Here is a 21,160-nt window from a genome sequence, read left to right on the forward strand (position 1 = left end):
AAATTCGATTTTTTCAACTTTGAAGATAAGATCCACCATTTATATAGGTTATAGGTGCAAAATCGCATTTTGCATGATGACTTAATGACTGTTTTTTTCCTTAAAAGAGTAACAACAACAAGGCAAAACATTTATGGAACAGGCAAATTAACTGCATTAAAAATGAGACCTCTCTTACTCTTTCCCTTCCATAGATTAATCTAGATCTTTACAATGATATAGGTCACTATGTCTCACACCAATAGGACCAAAACCGTACAAAATACTCTATCCGCTTCTCGAGCTTTCATTAAAACAAACACGAATAGAAATTACTATTCTCTAGTGTTAAAAATAGCCATCTTGTAATTAGAAAATTTCTCATCCAAAATAAACTGCAATTTTAATTAAAAATAATCAAAACAATGGCTTAGGTTTAGATCACCATAGAAAACAATAACACAACCACACACTACTAACAAATCTACATTTGATCGTCAGTTCTAAAAATAAACAATCAATATCCAATTTGATAATCATTACCCCAGACTTTATATAAGGCTTAAAGTTAGCTGGCCGCCATTGCGCGAGGCATATCCACAATTAAATTCAACACATTTAATAAACTACACCCATTCGACTCCATATATACTGTGATCTTTTTCTGTAGATCTTCTATTTTCAGTCGTTTTCTGATCTTTTTAATTCCATAAGTTTATTTTTAAAATCATCAGAGGGTAACGACATTCTTCCAAAAACACTTTTTTTGCATTCCACCATGATCATCACATTGACATAGAGGAAAAAAAATAACAAAAAGTTCCGCCAAAGACCATGTCAATCAGGAGGAAGCAAGCAAGCTTTATGAGGAGTCAAATCTCTAAACAGTAGCTTAATACATTATGTTCTTGACCCAATTTATTTATATCTCTCTAAGTTCCCGATTGATGATCCGTTTAATCAACTAAAAAAAAAAAAACAACAAAAACAATGAAAATTGTAGATCGCCAAAACTTGACATCATCCCACCCAGAAAAAAATAAAAAAAAAAAACTATACCGCCACCAGAAGATAACAAAAACCTCTGACACTCCCCGAATTTTCAATTAAATACTAAAAAAAAAAAAAACAATTTCAATCTGACGGTTCAAAAAAATGTCGATCACTGATCTACGATTTAGATATTAGCAACAAAGTTTGAAGTTTTTTTTTTGTTTGAGTATATTTTTTTGGAACAAAAACATGTGTGCAACTATGCCAATGCTGACGACATACAGATCGGCATGTAAGGGAGTCCCATCATCTACATATCTATATATAATAATCGCGATCTTCACAATCGACTCCGATCCTCGTTTCAATAAAACGATGAAGATCGTTCCGGTACAGCCGGCCGGCCCCACACAACACAACAGAAGTTCACAAGTCTATCTATGTCTATGCTTTTTTTGTGTATCGAAATTGCAATCGTCCGTAACGGGATTGACTTTAAAGAGTCGTCATCATTAGGCTTTAGGATATAAGTACTCAAAAGCCTCATATCGAATGACAGATGCAAGAATGTAGACCTCCATGGAAGAGGGTTGATCTTCTGTCTTGGTGTTTTCTTTGCCAATTGAGCTTGAGTCTTGACTATTGACATAGCTGACCCTATTACCCTCTTATTTTTTTCTTCTTCTTTTTTGATGGGTGGATGATTTTTGAAATATTATAAATATTGTCAAACATTTGCCCGCAGTTTTATTCAATATAAATTTTGACACTTTACAATTAGATCACTTAGAAAGGGATTGACAGCAAGATCAACTAGACAAAAGAGAAAAGTGTGCCTCTGGTGGTAAACCAGCGCATTTAAATTGAATAAAACCTCATTAGATGCTGTCTTAGAAGGCGAGTGTTCATCAATCAAATCTTATTATTAGTAGAGTTGATGGGAGGGTTGTCGAAAACAACAGAAAAATAAAAGAAACTTAACCCAAAAATTTATAATCCCATAAAGAGCTGATGATGAATGGCTTAGCTGTCAATATGCGTTTCCCACGAAAGGTAGTCAGTTAGTAAATTTTCTATTGTTAAAGACTCTTTCTTTTAAAACAAATTTGATAGTAGAATTTGGGCCCTATTAAAAATCGTTGGTAGTTGTTAATAAGTTATTAAGGTTTGTTAACTAACTACTAGTTGAGTACAAGATTAAGGGTATACGTGATAATTGTTAGATAATTCCCAAAATGAATTTTTTGATTTTTATAAAATGAAAGACTTTTGTCAGAATTTATCATACTTATGAGTTTTGCATTAGTTATTTACTTTATGCTTGATGTAGCTTAGAAATGTGTTAAAAGCTTTGCGGAATCTATTAAAACATAAAAGGCACATTTTGCCAAACGAAATGAATTAAAAGAATAAGTTAATGCAAATACTGCCCCATGGAATTTTTGAAATTATGTAAAATATGCTTTCAATAATTTCTTAAGACCAACTATTGGTTCCGTGATACAAGAATAATTGTCAAATTATTTAATTTTTATGATTTCATTAACAAGTTTTCGTGTTTAAAAATAAAAAACAACAAAATCTATAAGAAGAAACCACAACCAAGATAGCCTACCTTGAAATGATGAGAATCAACAAGAACGAACATTTTAAATTTATCACAATTTAAAGGAAGTACAAATAAAAAGCTATTCATGCAACAGGTGCTTTGTTTTTTCCTCTTTGAAGAGTTTCTTATAAAAAAAAACCAGATTCGACCTTGAAAATTAAAAAAAAAATTCAGTCTTATCTCATGACTGAAACATCAAAAGAAAACTACATTTAAACATTTTTTACAACCCTATATAAAAACCACTATGTATACAATGATTAATTTAAGAAAAACAAATCTGGGATCCATAGTCCGGATGTGCCAATAGAATATAACAATAATGCCAACATTTATGAAGGTGTCAGTGATCTCATAAATAATTCTTAAGTCATAAAAGGTTACCAGAAAGCTGTGCATGTTCTAAAAAATTGATAACCTTTGAAATTCCTCATTCTCCATCTCAATTTTTAACTCATTTCGAGAGCAATAAAAAAATGCGCCCAAAACAAATTTCCATTGATGAGATTTCAAGTTCTAATTTTATGTAGTGAGCTAATTTTTGGAAACAAAAAATTCACAAGTGATAAGAAATTAACTCAAACAAAATATATGTAAACAAAAATAAAAGACAACGAAAAAAGGAGAAAATATAAAGCGAATCGAATTGAAAAACCTCAACAAATTCTTTTTTTATGAATGAATTGCGATCATCTCATTGACTGGACAACATTATGATGCTATTAATCAGGTAAGTGGCTCAGTTTAAATTTATTGTTTTCAATTTTAACTCTCCATTAAGTCATCATCATCATAAATTAATTATAAACATCACCCGCCCTCTAGCATACACCCCAAATAATAATAATATATATGAGGGAACACCCCCAAAATATTTTTTTAATGCACTTGGTAAATTATGTTGTGGGGCATGAAATCATTCAATTGGGTTTAATTAGGCAAAAACAAAATTAAATGTTGCAGTCCTAAAATAGAAGCATTTCTTTTTGGGAATCTTTTTAAAAAATGTTTGTCTCTTGGAGAAAAAAAGTTTTTTTTTGTTTAATTTTTATTGACGATACACGCGGTTTCATTTGAAAACCATTAAATTAAAACAAAAATATTCCCGTAACAGTTCATTGTAAAATTAATTTTATTGTCATTTGCCTAGGAATAATTTGGAAAGAAGAAAAAACAAAACGATATCATAGAAATTTTTAAAGCTTTTGATAAATAATTTTCTGTGGTGTGGTGGCGCCATTATCAAAATATTTCTATTAAGCCAAAAAAAAAAAAGACATAAAAATATGATTTGAAGTTTATGACTCTTAAATTAGTAAATTAGTACTCAATCAAAGAGGTTGGTTTTTATGTTCTTTTTTAGCAAAGAAAACAAAAGATTTTTGATACTATCTTCGTTACTCATGTTTATGAGTAATATTTTTTGCAAAATTATTTAATTTTTATGATCTTATTGATGAGTGTACATGATTAGAAATAGTGGAGAAATATCTTAGAGAAAAAACAAAAACTATTCTACGAAGTAAACTCCCTTAAAATGATGAGAATCAACAAGAACGAACATTTCATAGAGAAGATCTTTATTCAAATAACATTTGTCATATGAAGATTGTGTAAAATTTATAAAGCGAGTTGAGTCATCGGAAATCAAGTTCCTTCAATTTTAAAAGGTGAGCCTATGAGCGAGAGGGATCGGATGCTCTCTTTATAAGTGACATTCCAAAAGACGTATAAATTGGACAAACATTTCTTACCAATTTATTTGAGGCACGAGCCTTAGATTTTGTTGATCTTTTTTAGTTTCTTCAAAGCTAAACAAAAAGTACAATAGCTTCCGTAAGGCCATATACAAGCTGAAATGTTAGTTGGGCAGATCCTCAATTCGTCTTAGTTCAGCCTTACGATTTTTATCTAACTTTAAAAATCAGTCAAACTTAAATGTCAAATCTATAACACTTCAATTTGTTTCCATAGGTAGATAGGTACCTATTTCCTTTTGATAAACTACAAAAAAAAACTATATTTCCACCTGAGTTGATGCCATTCAAACGGTGTTAAATTTTTCCAAACGCTATAAAATTCAATCTTCATCAATATTCTGCTGAAAAAAACTTCCCTCATTTGCCAAACTTATCTCATTACAGTCTGTCTAGTCGTAAATTTTTAACCGCGTCTTATTGACTGGTGCGCTCAATACGGTAGCTTACTCTTATTTTGATCTCACTTTTTTTTCTAATTGCTTCCAACTAATATGTCATTTACTTTGCCACTCTGAACTCAAATTGAAATCAATATATTATTATTTTTTGTTCCTACGGCAACAAAGTGTGTGGATGAGCTAAGGTATATAGCATAGGTTCGATATTTTTAACCGCAGCCAAATCATCTCTGTCAAGCGTAAAAACCAACCATCATAACTCAATTACGCAATGTAACTTCCATACGAGATCACTTTAATAACAAAAAAAATAAAAAAAAAAAAAAACGTAACAAACCGGGTATTTTGGTCATGGTCTTACTGTATTTGACGTATAGCACAGTTAGTGTGACAAGATAAGGTCTTGAAGCACTCTCGGGGCTGGTGTGTGCACTTGCCTTTTGTCAGCGAGGCAGATTTAGTTGCCACACCATGAGTCTCCATGCAGTTCCTCCTTTTGAGAGCAGAGCATGCTCTGAAGCTGCACCCTTTTCGACGACTGCTACAGCTTCTTTATACTCGTATATTGTGATCGTTTGATTTGTGGCTTTGATGATTATAAACCGAAATGGAAATTCAATAACCCTTTTTGCACCGTTGGTTGGTTCGTTTGGTTTGTTGGGTTGTTGTTGGTTGTGTTCCTGATGGAGCTGCGGAACATTTGTTTTCCTATTTTTTTTTTTTTTTGCTTTCTGTTGGTCTTGCATTTGCATTTTTATTCACTTTCCTATCGCATCTGCCCTCTGTTATGCCACAAGAGTTCCCCAGCAAGGAATATCCTCCCAGCGAAAAAAAGGGTCACTGATGTCATTGCGATGATAACCGAATCGACCATCAGCTAGCGCAGGCTACGAGCATCAGACTAGAGCACGAGGATGCTGCCATATGATGATGTTGGGTGAATTGAAAAATCATTGCCCTTCTTTCTATCGTGGAGTGCTTCCCTGTTGCAAAATTAATTTATGGGTTTGCCAGGGTCTAATTGAATTATGTGATTTTTCGGTCATATCTGGTTGAAAGAATCATCAATTCTTGTTGAGAGTGTTGTGTTGGAGTGGAGGGAGTAGAATTTGTTTGTGTTCGCTGTATTGTAGATTGACGCTAGCGTATAGACACAGGTTCTAACTAGTTCAACATTCAACCGTCAATATTTTTTTGATTCATAGAAATGGTAGATGTGGGGCACAAACTCAATTGTACTTTTTCTGCCTTGACCAAATTTAAGTTTGAAAATTTTATTTGAATTTAGTGTCAAATTCAATACCAAGGAATAAGAAGACTTTGATTTGATATTTGTTGGATTTTTTGAGAAACAAATACAGATGTCTGATGAAAGCTTTTTAACTCGTCACCAATTTCTTGATCAAAACTTGCTCCTTACTCATCGATGAATCCTCCATTCCAGAACTTCTGATCAATTTATTAATTGTTCTAGCACACTTTCATTTATAATTGTCGCCAAAAATAATATTAAACGGTTCCCCACAGGCTCAAATACGGCGAAACACCATCTGTCATATATTGTGACAAATTGCAAATTAATTTTAATATGTGCTTGTTTTTGTTTCTCTCGCGCTGACTAATTTTATCCAAAAATAAAAAATAAAAAAAATGTACTCATCTTTAGGGTCGGTCGGTCGTTAAATCTAATGACATAAAAATATGGATTGCAATGATGTGAAAAGTAATAAAAAATAAGAGATCAACGCCCCTAAAAAGAATTAAAAAAAAAGTGTTGATCTGAACTATAGTACGAACTCACATCATTGAACCGAAGATGTTAAAAAAATAAATTAAGTGGACAATTTGGTTGTGCAAACATGCTCGTTTAAATCGAAGAGTATTTTGAAAACATATTTTTTTATCCTTTTAAATTAGGAATATTGTTTTAATTTCTTAACTAATCCAGATACAATGTAGAAGCGTTAAGCATCTTACGTTGTTTTTACTGTAGGACCACTTAAGAATGACGGTTTTTAAGCCTTTTTCAGTTCAGACCTCAAAGGAACTTTTGGTTTCCATTTATTAGATCTTGAAGAAACCTTTGTTTTGATGTCTCTTTTAACTTGCATTTCTTGCATTTGGTGCTTGCATTGTTCCGAAAATTTAAGTTATCAATTCTAACTTTATATTTCTTTAGAAAAAAACACCCAGTTGTTCTAGATATTTGCATAAACTGTTTTTACTGAGAGTTCTAATGATAAATATGCGTTCAAATGTGTACCATTTCACTCACTACCCTGGTGAAGAAGTTTAAAATCCTCCAATTTTTTTAAAAAGCTCTTAAGCATATTTTCCCACATTAAAAACAACTTTTTAAGTTGTGGTTTAAAAGGCTATATAAAGTGAATTTATTTGTTACTGACTTTAGTTCCTACCCTTCCTGTTTGTTAACTAAACAAAACAAAACTTCTTCTCCCCTCTGTAACAACTGATTACAATTTTTCTGTGTCCAAGGTCACGGAATTCCCGCGCTGTTTATCAGCAAAAAAAATTTGAGGAAAGAAGGCATATAGAAGATGCTATGTTTCATTGAGCAGCAAAGCTATATTTAATTACTGATCAACTTACTAAAATTTTACTTCATGGTAAACAGTTAAAAATTATATGAAATACCAAAGCAATTAGAGAAAATAAAAGCAAAGGTATCAATAGCCGTTTTTTATTATCACTTGATCCATATAGATCATTGATTAAAATGTATTACAACAACTACATGAGATCTTGCAAGATCACGATTCGTGATCCTGATGAAAAGCAAGATCACGATTCGTGATCCTGATGAAAAGCAAGATCTCATGTAGTTGTTGTAATACATTTTAATTAATGATCTATATGGATCAAGTGATAATAAAAAACGGCTAATGTTTATTTTCTTATATATTACTTTTTACCAGTGCCGTCGAAAGTTATGCTGAAAAAAACAAATAATGTATACGTCAGTAAAACATGCAAAAAAAAAATTAATGTATCCGAAAAAAGCCAAAAAATATTAAAAAATTCATTTTGTACCAGTCGAAAGTCAATCAAATACATATACAAAAATATTACCCATTTGAATGTGACAATCAAAGATCTATAAACAAACTGTAAATGCAATGTTAATGGAAGTCTTTATTCAAGTGCGAACAACTATTTCCATCCACATAAAAAAAAATCTCTTTCCAACAACGAGAAAACTCCAATATCTTTCGTCAGATACTTAGCAATATTGTAGTGCATTCCTTCCTTCCTCAAAAAAAAAAACATCACAACAACAAACAAAACGAAAGAAAATACGTGCAAAGAGTTTTCTATAAGTGCCGGAATCCACACATAACATAAAGTGACGAAAGAAAAACGATGTTCATAGTCGAATAAAGTTTGCTCAGATCTGCCTAGCTCAGGGCTCTGCTCTAGCGCCAAAACAAACCTAAAAAAAGAAGAAGAAAAAAAAAAAAACACTTCAAGACCTATTTAGGTCGGTGGTGGCCCATTTCTCATGCCTCAAAAAAATTGATACAAAATTATGATTCCGTCCGATTCGCATTGAACTAAAGTTTCTTTTAAGATTGTTGCTGGATTTTTTTTTGGTTTTGTTTTTCATCTCGCTTCCTCTATAAGTCTTTGTCGATAGATAGAAACACTCATACTCTTCATTTTTACTTTTATGACGATCAAATTGACGACGGACGCGACGAGACGATTTTATATTGAGGCTCGTCTCTGACACTGACAACTTACTTTTCTAAAGATTGCGACGACCAAAGACAATTTTGTTCGCTTGATCGCGGCATAATGTTGCCTATCTTATCAGCTGTGTTAAAGTAATTGAGTAATAGCTTTGTTTTGGATGTGAACAATCGAAGACAATCTTGCAACATAGGTTCTTCAAAAAGAAAACAAAAAAATAATTTAAATTTTTTGATTCTTTAGCAGCATATTTTTTTTAAGTTTCACCTTGTCTTTGTCAATTTATCAGTTCAAATGTATCTTAACATGTCTATGTTTTTGATTTAACTACTTTTGCTTATGTAATCGTGTTATCGGATAGCAAATCGTTCATACTTCTTCGCTATTCGAAACATTAAGGAACAGTAACCTTGTAGACTCTATTAGAAAAAACCGTGTATCCAAATACAAAAGTTGTTGCTGGGGATCCAACTTATCAGCCTAACAATTAAATATTCTTACTATAGAGTTATTTTTTTAAAAAGCCCAATTTTGTCTTATTCTTTCTTGTACACATATTGCTTTTCTCTGTCTGTTTTTTGATGAGTCACACCTAATTTGCAATCTTTTGCCCATTTTATAAGCGTATTGAGAATTCTCATACTTTTCGTCAAGACGTAAAGACCCCTTTTGAAGCTACGTATGCCAAAAGTCCATCCATCACGGGCTTGTTTCTTTAGATCTTCTATAAATTTCCCAGATTATGTATCAGATTTGTTTCTTATTTGATATTTCAATTACTTTTTACTTTGATCCTTCTTAAGTAATATATTGAAGTCCTTGTGTCGCAGGCTTGATCAGCATCAGATAGAAAAGTTAATACTTATTTATAAAAAAACGTTTGAAACCTTCTTTCTATTTTGTTTCATAACTCATCCTCCTTTTTTCATATCTCCTTATTTAATTCTTATCTTCTTTTCTTTATAGAACTTTTCTGATCATTTTCGCATTGCACACATTGGCAACACAGGCTGAGCTGTCAACTATCGAAAGAATAAAGGTAAGTTTTACAACAATGTTTTTAAATGTTCCATATATAATGAGTATGCCCTTTAACACTTGTTGTTTGCTCAAGAGCAAAATAAACATCATAAACAAATTGTATCCGCAAGTTGACAAAGATGGTTGCCAACTATGATGTTTTTTTTTTCATATGATTTCAAGCTATATTTTTTAATTTGTATAAACTTAAGACCTGTCCGTAGCTGAACATTTTCTTTTGAAAATTTTATTTTTATTTCCACATGATCGAATGTTTCAAGGCTTTCTCGAATTATAATAATTATAATGGGGATAGTTCTTATTTTAGATTTGTTCGCTTATAAAAGTAAACAATTCTATCTTATCAGTCACAATTTCGTTCAAACGCTTGTTAAAGTGATCGATTTCGGAAAACTTCCTGAAATATCGCCGTTTACATTTGTTTCTTCAGAAAATATAATAGCTCTGTTCCATTGGAGGTGGTAGTTTACTACATCTAGTAGATGTTTTGGTTAATCTAGTACTATCATCTACTCATGCTCTTCTTCCCGAATAAATACGATTTGTATTGAATTCGTTGAAAGTGCGTTCCATTGAAAATCGCTAGTAAACTACTGGTAGTACTTTGCCACCTCCCAAAGGAACAAGGATAATGTCTCTAGAAAAGGTAGAAGTTCCTTATGGCTTCTAAAGTTAACAGACTTGCAGCTATTTTTCTTGTGACTCTTTTGTTTTATCAACTGGCAACTATTTCAATTAATAAGATGTTACCAACTGAGAACTTGGTGTGTTTTGCTTATCATTGAACACTATTTCTCCTCCCCAAAAAGAAGTAGATGCGAAGTACTTTATCTTCATATAAATTCCCAAACAAAAAAAACTATATCTTAAGATAACTGCGCAAGATGTTGAAACTTGTTGTTCAAATTTGTTCAAGTTGTTTAGCTGACAAAGTGGCTAAAGAAGGGACTTCATGAGATAAAAACCAAACAAAATTACATAGGGTTATGACTAGGTCCAAGTACACACACGCAAACAATTCGGAGAACAAGATGAGTGTGCTCCAGTGTTTTGTATTAGATACACAAAAATTGAGCAATTACTTTGTTGAGTACCTAATTTATGATACTTCACGTATATCTATGACTCGAACGATGCGACGATGATAGCGATGCAACAGCAGCCTGAAATCATCCTCGCTATCTCGTTTATCTTGATAACCCAATTAGCTTGTTTATTGAGAGGGAGCATAGCACACACATTTTTTCGGTAAACCCTAATTTTTTCTATTTTTTTTTTTTTTGTTCAAAAGCCTTAAAGTCTTCTATAATTGCATTGTTAATTGTTTTTTACACAATTTTCGACATAATTATGGACTGCGGCATACAGTAGTGTGACTATTATAGTGAGACTGGAGGAGGGTGTGTTTGATCGATGACCTGGTTTTTGGTGGCTTTGGTGATGTAATGAGTGCAAATCATGAAATTTAGGTCAAACTTCCAATCAAAAACTAATGAACTAAAAAATAAGGCTACTACTGCACCTACTTATAGACTTCTATAACCGCACTTTTGAGTGTCGACCTTATTCCAGATGATCATTGAAGCTGAACCAAAAGTCATAGATATAGATTTTTCATCGATCATCATCATGGAAGCGCAGAGGTTGAAATTTGTGAGAAAAAAGGGAGTACAAAAAAAAATACTATCCAACGATGTAATAATTAACTGCCAAGTATATGTTTAGTGACCTTGTAAGTGCATCTTTTTTGTATCTTGGTGGCAGAGATGTGTGTTGAAAAATCGATAAGCTCATTATATATGACAACAATCCAAAATAAAACGGAAACAGAGGGGTTTTTCCGCTTCATTCGGAATAAGAGAAAAGAACATTTTAAGATGACTTTGTACACTACAGTGGAAGAAGAAAATAATAAATTATTTTAATGGGGTGAAATTTCGGTACGTTAAAAAGCAATTCAAGAAGAAATCTAGTTCCGTTCATAAAAGGATCTCAACGGTTGTGATATTGTTCCTATTAAAAAATAAATAATATTTTATAGATTTATTGCTCTTTCGAAAATTTGGGTGATTTATTAAAAGAGTGTCTCGATATAAAAAACAGAAAAGTAAGATTTTATTTGATCATTTTGAAGAAAAAAATTGAGCCGAAAATTGATCCAACTGTTTCCAAAATACATCCTTTAAAAATTAAATTTGCTCGGACTTTAATTTGTATCAACTTTTTTTCTTTAAGTAACATTTAGGTCTTGAATTTTTTTTTTTAAATCAGTGGAAGTTCTTATAGCAGAATACTTATTGTTAACTTAAAGGTTTGAAAAATAGTCGTAATAACGCTTTTGCAAAATATCTGACTTCTTGACTCCGTTGCTGCCCTTATTCCACTTCTTAAGCATAGGGCTTCTGACTTTTAAATTTAAAGCTGGAGCTATAATTTTAATCAAGATTTTGACCTCAATTCTGTTCTTCTTAAATTGCTTAGTTTTTTAGAATTGAGGAAAACTTTTTTTTAAATCATTGAGTGAAAAATTTATAAAATTGCAAGTAAAAGTGCCACGCCCATAACGATAGAAATACATTTATGCATTTTGCACAATAAACTGCACGCATTTTGCACGAGACTACGTTTTTACATGTTCGTTGTTAAATTATACAATTTCTGTATTTTTGCATTTTATTTTCTTTTAGAAACACCAAGAATGGTTACGACAGCGCGGTCTGCTTAAACCACATATTTCGAGAAAAACTTCGCCTACTGACGATCGTTGGAAGATCAAAGAACCAACGAAACCATTATGGCAGAAAGTAAACAATAACAACAACAGCCAAAACAAAATTGATGATCCACGAAAAAATGATGTCTATCCGGAAAGTGAAACAACAACCATTTCCGTCACCACATTGAGTTCGATTTCTAATACAACAGAACTTCCGATCATTCCAATACAAGAAACAACAATTAATTCATTTCCGGTAACAACAACACTTAAAACAACAACAACAGAAGAACCAAAAACAACAAAAACTCCACTAATTACAACGACGACAATAGAATCAACTACACCTAGCAGCACAACAAACATTCCATCAACAATACCAACAACAACAACAACAACGATATCGGAAGAAGAAATTCCAACGACAATTACAGCCACGACAACAACCACCACAACCCTTAGACCAAAACCAAAACCAAAACCGAAACCATATCCTCGTTGGGGCACCTGGAGCCAATGGAGTGCATGCTCGCGTACTTGTGGCGGTGGCGTCATGTCACAGCAGAGAAAGTGTATTTCAAAGTGAGTTCAATTCTATTTTTGTATCGATATTTTTTTACCCGTCTCGTCTGCATAAATGTCGGATTGGGAATGAAAATTGACCGATAATGACCACCCATATGGCACACCCTCTGTTTATCGGTCGTGCGTCGCTTCGGTCTTCACCATCTTTGTGTTCATTGTCGTCGTGCGTCGTTGCAATTGGTTGGCTTTAGGAATAGGCAATTGGTTTTATGGGCCAGTCACTTGGGTATCTGAAGCTATTAGCAGGTGTCGTTGGACATGCATTGAAATTGCATTATAATACCCCCCGACAAAAGTAATGTTCCTTTGAATTAAGAGTGCTTAGCCTAATTTTTGGATAGTGAAGTGCATGGAATTTATGAAGCGTTTTAAAAGTGAAAAGCGGCATTATAGTTTTTATAGCTTTGAGTTATTAATTTAGCTATAAGTTGTAAGAGTTAATTGGTTAGGATGACAAAAGGGAATTCAAATAAATTCTTATTTAATGAGCAGAATATAAAGGGGCTATTTAAAGGCTTTCATGAATTTATCCTTACCGAGTTTGAAAAAAGGCCAAAAAGTGAATATTAAATAACTGGTTAGAAACTGCCAAATTTTAGATTAGATTGTCTCCAATCTTTAGAAAATGTGGACAATCAAACATGAAAAAACTAGTTGGTAAATAGGATTGAGACGATAAGGGTTTAATAGATAGCCTTTTTTTTGACGTTACTCACAAGCCTAACAACGAAATCGTTCTATTTTTGTACATAACTTCTCTCGAAATCACAGTACACATAAAAAGGTAATACCTTCCGAACTGACATTGGTCGCCAAATTGTCAAAATATGTATGACAATTTGGCGACCAATGTCAGCTACCGAAATTCTTATTTCTTTAATTACCGACGAAAAACGCACAAAAACCGAAAAACCACGCACACCACTATTTTTTTAACAATTATTCACCATTTTCCGCGATGAAACACGAAGAAAATTTCTTATTTTTTAATTTATAATTTTTTCAAATGACAAATTTCCTGTTTACTGCGATTGAAATATAAAAATTAAAGGCCGACCTGACAGATTGGTGCCCATTTTTGACAAACAAATTTTGACAACGTTCGGAAGATATTACCTTATTATGTGTACTGTGTCTCGAAATAACTACATAATAAACTCAAAAACTTCTTGACAATTTACATATATACATATCAAAATTTGATACAAAATTTGAAAAACTTTCAATAACTTTGTCAGAAATTGTCGACTTCCAGGGATTTTAAAACACATGAGTTCCCAATAAAAATTTAAGTTTATACTTTTTTTCACAGAACTAAGAGTGTTCCAAAAAGTTTGTTCTTAAGAGTTTTTCGAACAATTTAAAAGTTTTGTTACAAATAATTTTAAACAGTGAATTTTCGGGGATGTCCTGATCATTTTAATATTTTAAAGTTTTTGAAAAAGTGTCAAAAAATTTGTCAATTTGGTTGAAAAAATAGTTTTTTCCAAATAGTTTTTTCTAAAAAAATTATAGTTATTGTACTCCTTTACTATTCTGAGTATAAGGGCTAAAATAATACTTTATCAATTAAGTCCACAAGAGTGCCCAAAAAACTTTCCATTTTCTATATCTACCTATAAAATTACATAACTTTGTGCGTCTGTGGCTCTTATAAATAATGTATAAATTGGTAGCTCTACTTTGATAGTTAAAAGAAATCCCAATTGGCCGAAGTAAAGGTGGGAATAACTCTGATTCCTTTCACAAAAAGTGTTTCGTTTAACATTTTGGCAGTCTTCCAGAACTATCACTGACAAAACCACGTTCGAAGACCTCTCGATTCGACTGTAGTAGCCAAGTTTGCGTCTTTTACCCAAATATTATAATATTTTGATCCGGACAAATTGTTTCCACCTAAGTTAAAATATCTAGAGTGTTTCACCTGAAATGATCCCAGATAGAACAGACAACAGTTTTTTTTCTCTTCCTTTAATGTCCAACGAGTATTTTACTAACAAAATAACAAAACTAACAACAGTAGACATTTTGAATAAAACAAAACGCGTCGCAGATTGCAATGTTAGATATGGCTACGTTTGCAAGGAAAAAGTGAAAGTAACTTAAAGAACGAGCGCACCTTCTTGACCATTTGTAGAGTCTACAATTATTAACTGCATTCTAAATAATATTAAGGCGAGTCATAAGGAATCATTTAGTTATAATAGCCTCAGCAATATCTAATAATCTAATCGTCATTCCATCAGCACCTGGTAGGTATTTTAAATGTAAACACACGCTAAAGCCCTTATAGACTTACTGGTTTAAGATTATTTTTTTAAAATTCTTACCACGTCAAAACAGCTGTTAGCGGCTATTGATTAATGGGTCCCATGTAACAAGTGAGTGTCATCGCTCCTTTTGTGCTTACATAATTCCAAAGAATGAAGAAGAACAAAAAAAAGAGTCAGTAAAACAAACGCACTGCGCCAACTCAAGTCATTCACACAGAAAGACCCGTTTTTCAATAATAACAACTTAGTCCTTTCGTTTCGATAGTAAAATTTTTAAAAAATCGTTTAAAAAGATTTATGTTGCATTTGAACTTCCTTTAGTTGCATTAACCTTCGTTTGTAATGTAATGTCAATCGTTAGTGTCACATCAAATGTATATTACCTCATGCAATTCGTCACACAGCGAAATGGCGTAATAAACATAAATCCAATTGTTCATTTAACTGTCAAAAGTTCTCTCAACACCTTTTGCCCATACCAGCTAGCTGCTGGTGTCATCACTCGCGCGGTCTGTCAAGCACCCAATACAAACATCTTTATTTCCATTCCACACTCGTGCATCGTCTGTCAGTTCCTAAAATCATAAATTCCATGCTTAATTTGTTAATTTCAATGCGGCGACACGACTGCCTGTGCATGGCTTACCCCAGTAATGAGTTATTCGTTTTCCTTTGCTCCGTGCCTTATTGCACCTACCGCTCCATCCATTTGCCTCAAATTGCATGACGAATTGTGTCAAATTAGATGCGAGGACAAAAAGTAATTAACAATCAAATGATATGACTATAAGGCAATATGGCGCCCAACGCAAATCACTTAAATGCGCGGCGAATTCATTTAAAGCGATGCAATGATATGACGGTGAATACCGTTGTTGGATATGTCATCGTGTAAACATACTAAACACACGATGAGTCAAACTTTTTGATCTGCAATTTATGTAATTTTGTGATAATTTCAGGCGTCAGACTACAGGCAAACGGTACATTAGCAACGACTGCATTGGGGTATATCGGCGTTACCATCTCTGCAATGAGCAAGTAAGTAAACTTTCGGACGTTCTCAATGAAGTTTATTATTTCTAATTAAATTTTCTCTCTGGAACTTGTATAGGCCTGTCCTTCGACGAATGATGATTTCCGTCAGGAACAATGCTCTGCTTTCGACGATGTTGACTTTCAGGGAAGAAAGTATACGTGGGAGCCGTATATCAAAGGTGAGTTGACAACACGCTGCCAGTGTCCAAAAGTAAAAGAAGTTGATTTGTTTTGTTTTATTTTATTTTGTGCCAACAGATGACGCTGAATGTGAGTTAAACTGCAAGCCAATGGGAATGAAATATTTTGCCACACTAAATAATAGTGTCATAGATGGCACTGCGTGTTTCCGTCCAGCTGAGTACTATCGCTCAAACTATCGCGGACGTGCGATATGCGTTGGTGGGATATGTAAGGTAAGTCTTATTGCAGCGCGTTTTTATAAAATTGCCTCAACTAAGGTACCTAGATATATGAAGGAGTCTATGATTGATGATAACGTCGTTGATAGGGTTCTTCATTTAGTATATGTGTTTTTATGGTATGCCCAGAGAGAGAGAGAAAGATCGAAAAACACCAAACTAATTAATGTGTTCTGTGTTTGATTACTCGTTTCTTTTCGTTTTATTTTCATTTCGTGTGTGGAATCAGAAATGAATGAAAATCTTTTACAGATCTCCCATGGGAATAAAAGATTCGTTTTTAAAGTGCGTGTCTAAAGAGTTCCGGAGTGTCTGTTACGGTGGTGGTGCTATATTATATAGACACGGAAAAGATCTAAGATCTTTTGACCTCACAGTTCACACTTCATTAATTAGACATGGCAAACAATAATGATTTAAGTACAATAATCAATAATTTAATGTTTTGTTTATTGTAATGAAAATATTGGAGAATTGAACACCTTAGAACTTTGAGTTTTTTTTTTTTTGAAATTAGGTCGGTGAAATGTTTATAACGAACTTTAGGTCACAAGGTGAATGTTTTACACGGAAGAGATACGATTTTTTTTTGATATTGTTTTATGTTTTTATATTCAATTTTACTTGCAAAACCAATGAAGAATGTTGTGATCAATAGAAACAATATATCAAGAGTAAATATTAAGTTTTCAATGAAATATGGAGTCCGGCAATTCTTTCTGTGTGGGTGCATAAAAGACGATTCGCTCCAAACTTCAAGTGTTGCTTTTTTAAGGCTTTTTGAAAAGGAGTTTTTGAAAATACTTTTTGAGGCTCAAAAAGAACGATACGTACTTTCCTATCATACTTTCTAAAATACTTCTGTAAGAAAAAAAAAAAAAATGAGAAATTACCGAAAAAGTATACGAAAAAATTAAATATTCCAAATTATTGGCTTTGCTACATGATCTTTTTATTAAAACAAAAGTATCTAAATAAATCAACAGAAAATTACCAACATCTTTCCAAATAATTTTTTTTACGACAAATGACTTTCACTTAAAAAAAAAAACGTTGAAAAATCCATTCAAAATTTTCAAGTAATACTTATAGTAACAAATAATTGAAACTAATGACCTTGACAATCTCCAAAAAAAAGATCCTTTTCTTCAATGAATGATGACCATTTCAGTATAAAAAGTTTTCTAAATAACTCATTATTTTTGACAATAAGTTCTATAGCACTCCAAACCAATCCTCAAAGAGAGGTTCTCTTAAAGATCATCTGTTCTTATTTTAAATAGATCGATATGATTTCTGTATCTAAACATCTTTTCAACCTATACATGCTGCAACATAAAGTCTCAGTAAATTAACTCAAAAAAAAAAAAAAAAAAAAAAAAAAATAACACCCACATCCATCTAAAGCTTAGTGAAAAGAAAACTTTAACATCTATTCTCGAATCACATTAGATCGTATCGATCTTTTAACATTATTTTTGGCATACTTTTAGGCTTTTCATAAAAATAAACCAAAACTAAAAAAATCCACACCCACTTGATAAAGAAACTGAGAGCTTATAATTTTAATTTTAAATTTGAATACCAAAAAAGCACAATTAAAGCTTTTGAAAACTTTACTCGCACATGTTCACTCATCAAAAGCAAATGAAAAAAAAAAAAAATATTATAAATGATCTTACTAACCTAATGTAACCGAATGAACCCCAAACTTCCGATGCAGTATACTCGTATGTGAGCCACAAAGTCTGATATCTGAGAGTGTGATCATTATTTCATTTATATTTCTAGAGATCTAGACAAATTTAGTTCTTAAAGAACACAACAACTGATACTTCCCAGATGAGATATACTTCTTCAAAAACCAGGAAGTTCTTCTCTATATACATTTTAAACCTCTCCAACTTAATTAATAAAAGATGTTTCATTGTAACAAAAACAAAACAAAATCATGTTTAAATTAGTTGGCAATGTTTTTTGAATTGTGAAGTGCAATGGGATGCGAAAAATACAAAACTTGGTCAGTTCTTTTTAAAAGTGAACCAGAAATTCGTAACAAACACTCGATAATGTGACAGATAAAGTAACCAGAATCGATCTTTAATCATGTCAAGTTGACTTGATCACTTGCGTATTACCTATTTTTTGTGGTCTGCTGTTCAACTGTCATCAATCGGAACAGCAACTAAATTGAGTATGCAAAAAAGTATATGTACTTGGGGATAAGGGTGCATCGTATTTCACGTTACGCGTTTTGCGTGCGTAATGTGGGCCAAATATTTCTTCCTCGCCACAGAACAACCACAACAGTCACGTCACTTTTTTGACAGACACGCATTCATTGGGCCCAGGCGGTAGAATAAGTTGAATGGTCGCCAGAAACTACAGTGGGATAGGTTATATGAAAAATTTGAACAAGCAGATGGGAAAAAGTTGTTTCTGTCAGATTTCATGAAATTGTCGTTCATTGGAGTGCTGATCAAATGTTTTGATGGCCGAAGAAATGTATTAATGAATGTGTTTTTATCTGTTCCATCATAACTTTTAAACTACTAATCATATGGCATTATTAGGGTTTTCGAATTATGCGCGTTATATATATAAATATAAAGTGAGTTCACTACTGTACCGGTACCGGTGACCACGCTCATTGCAATTTGAAGCGAAACGTTCGGGGTGAGTACAGTAGTGAACTTACTTTATATTTATATATATAACGCGGATAATCCGAAAACCCTAATAATGTCATGTGTTAACAACCGCGAAAACCTTAAAAGTTATACTAATCATAGTTTGACAAAAAATGTATCGTTGAAAGCGTGTTGCTTGCTTGCTGGTTATAGGCTCTAAAGTGTTACATTGAATTAATTTGGCACCCTTGCTGGAAGGTCATGAAATGGAAAAAAATGAATTGTCTATTTACACAAATTTCGGACATAACCCCACATGAATTAAGTCGCAAAGTCATTTAACGTTTCCATCATATTTTTTACTGATTTAGTTTACTGCTGAGATTATTTCATCCCACTGTCTTCTTTGGTGTATGACACACTAATAATTCACTTTCAGGAGTGGGGCACATATCAACGCAGTGCGGTGCGTTGTATATTGCGTGCAGTGCGGCTACCCTTTGGGCAATTTGATACGATTGCGATCCTTCGATCTAATAAAAAACATAAAACAGTGATCTTTAAGTGTTTGATCATTCTAATGCTGGTTATAGCCGATAGCCTATCTCTAGTAGTTCTCGATTCACCTCAATATTGATTGAGTGGCGGTAATTACTTAATTGCTGTGGTTGTTGTGCAGTTGCACTTGCGTTCCGTCCAGCATCCGAAGATTTGCCACCAATTCGAAATCGAGAGTAAAATTCGAATCGAATCGACTGCGGCGGGATTATGACGTGATATTAATTCAAGGAAGTTACTCCATTGTAGTAGATATAATGTCGGTCGACGCGACGCACATTATTGTGTGTGCGGTTCGCGGTAAGTGTCTTTCATATAATTTGTTTGGTGATGGTGATGCTGCTGACGGCTGCGGTATGGTGTAATTAATTAATCAAGCAGAATGTTTAATTCCACATCCGTATATCAATTTGTTGTAATATCTCCCTCTGTATTTCACTTTGGGAAACCAAACAGATTGAAAATCTGGGACATCATCAGTTTAAGTTAACCACCAGCAGCATCCCATATCTTTTCATCATCAGTCATTCTAAAGATCGATCGTGAGGGTGTCCGTAATTAATTACGAAAGTGTTTTTTTTTCCGACCCCATATTGCAGAGTTCTCGCTAGATTGATGGATGATGCGCGATTGATGTGGTTTGATGGGTGTTTTGATCGTTTAAACGACAATTGATTAGGTGACAATTTAATAATAAAATTGAAAGTGATACACGATCTCGCCGATAAGAGTGTCAAAAAGGTTGCGTGTAAATTTGATCGGTGGGTAATTATAAAAAAAAACGTTCAGTTTTATTAATATTTATTTGGGAAACATTACGTCAAGATTGGATGCGGTGAATTGACAACCCCAATTGTCAATAGATTGATGCCAATTATTACTAATGTGTCTGCGGTATTTGGTATGATGAATAGAGGTTTGGACCTGGTCGATTTGTATGATTGAAATAATTCTTCTATTACTGGAATCAAAGGGCGATACTGATACAATGATTAATTGTTTTTTGATCGTTCAGTTTGGTCTTGTAAAGTGCTTACGGCGGTATTCATTCATTTGTACTGGTAAAGAATTGTGAGAAATATTTGAATAAGAGGAAGGATGCCAAGGGCTAAATTTTTTCCGTTTGTGTTTTTTTGTAATATTAAATTTACAAAAGAGATTGATGTCAAACAAACTGTCACATTGTAATCATTTTTTTTGTATTTTATGATCGGTATCGATTTCAATGTAAAAACTGGGTGGGCCTACAATTAAATGATGGCTTTACTTGTGTAACTTTTAAATTTCTTTCATTTCATTTTTAAGAAAGTTACAAGAACTTGTTTTTATAGGTACAGTAATGATCATGAATAAGATAGGTATTCAATTCTTGTTAAAGTCTTAACGTGATTGGAAAACATTTTTCTTTCAGATAATTTTACAAAAAAAAGCTCTGAGTGAACAATTT

The 21,160-nt window shown here is 32.9% G+C and overlaps 1 protein-coding gene across 2 annotated transcripts in view; it reads left to right on the top strand.

Moving 5' to 3' along the window:
• The window catches only part of LOC129914153 (thrombospondin type-1 domain-containing protein 4), a 41,646-nt gene that overhangs the window by 4,307 nt on the left and 16,179 nt on the right, over positions 1 to 21,160 (top strand). For both annotated transcript variants that reach the window (XM_055993242.1, XM_055993241.1), the window contains exons 2-7: positions 3,112 to 3,311; positions 9,417 to 9,489; positions 12,179 to 12,789; positions 16,028 to 16,106; positions 16,180 to 16,282; positions 16,362 to 16,519. In XM_055993242.1, the coding sequence (XP_055849217.1) occupies positions 3,295 to 3,311; positions 9,417 to 9,489; positions 12,179 to 12,789; positions 16,028 to 16,106; positions 16,180 to 16,282; positions 16,362 to 16,519 (1,041 nt within the window). In that variant the 5' untranslated portion in view covers positions 3,112 to 3,294. The remainder of the gene's footprint in view (positions 1 to 3,111; positions 3,312 to 9,416; positions 9,490 to 12,178; positions 12,790 to 16,027; positions 16,107 to 16,179; positions 16,283 to 16,361; positions 16,520 to 21,160) is intronic.

The sequence above is a fragment of the Episyrphus balteatus genome, chromosome 3 (assembly GCF_945859705.1).
Source record: "Episyrphus balteatus chromosome 3, idEpiBalt1.1, whole genome shotgun sequence".
NCBI lineage: Eukaryota > Metazoa > Arthropoda > Insecta > Diptera > Syrphidae > Episyrphus > Episyrphus balteatus.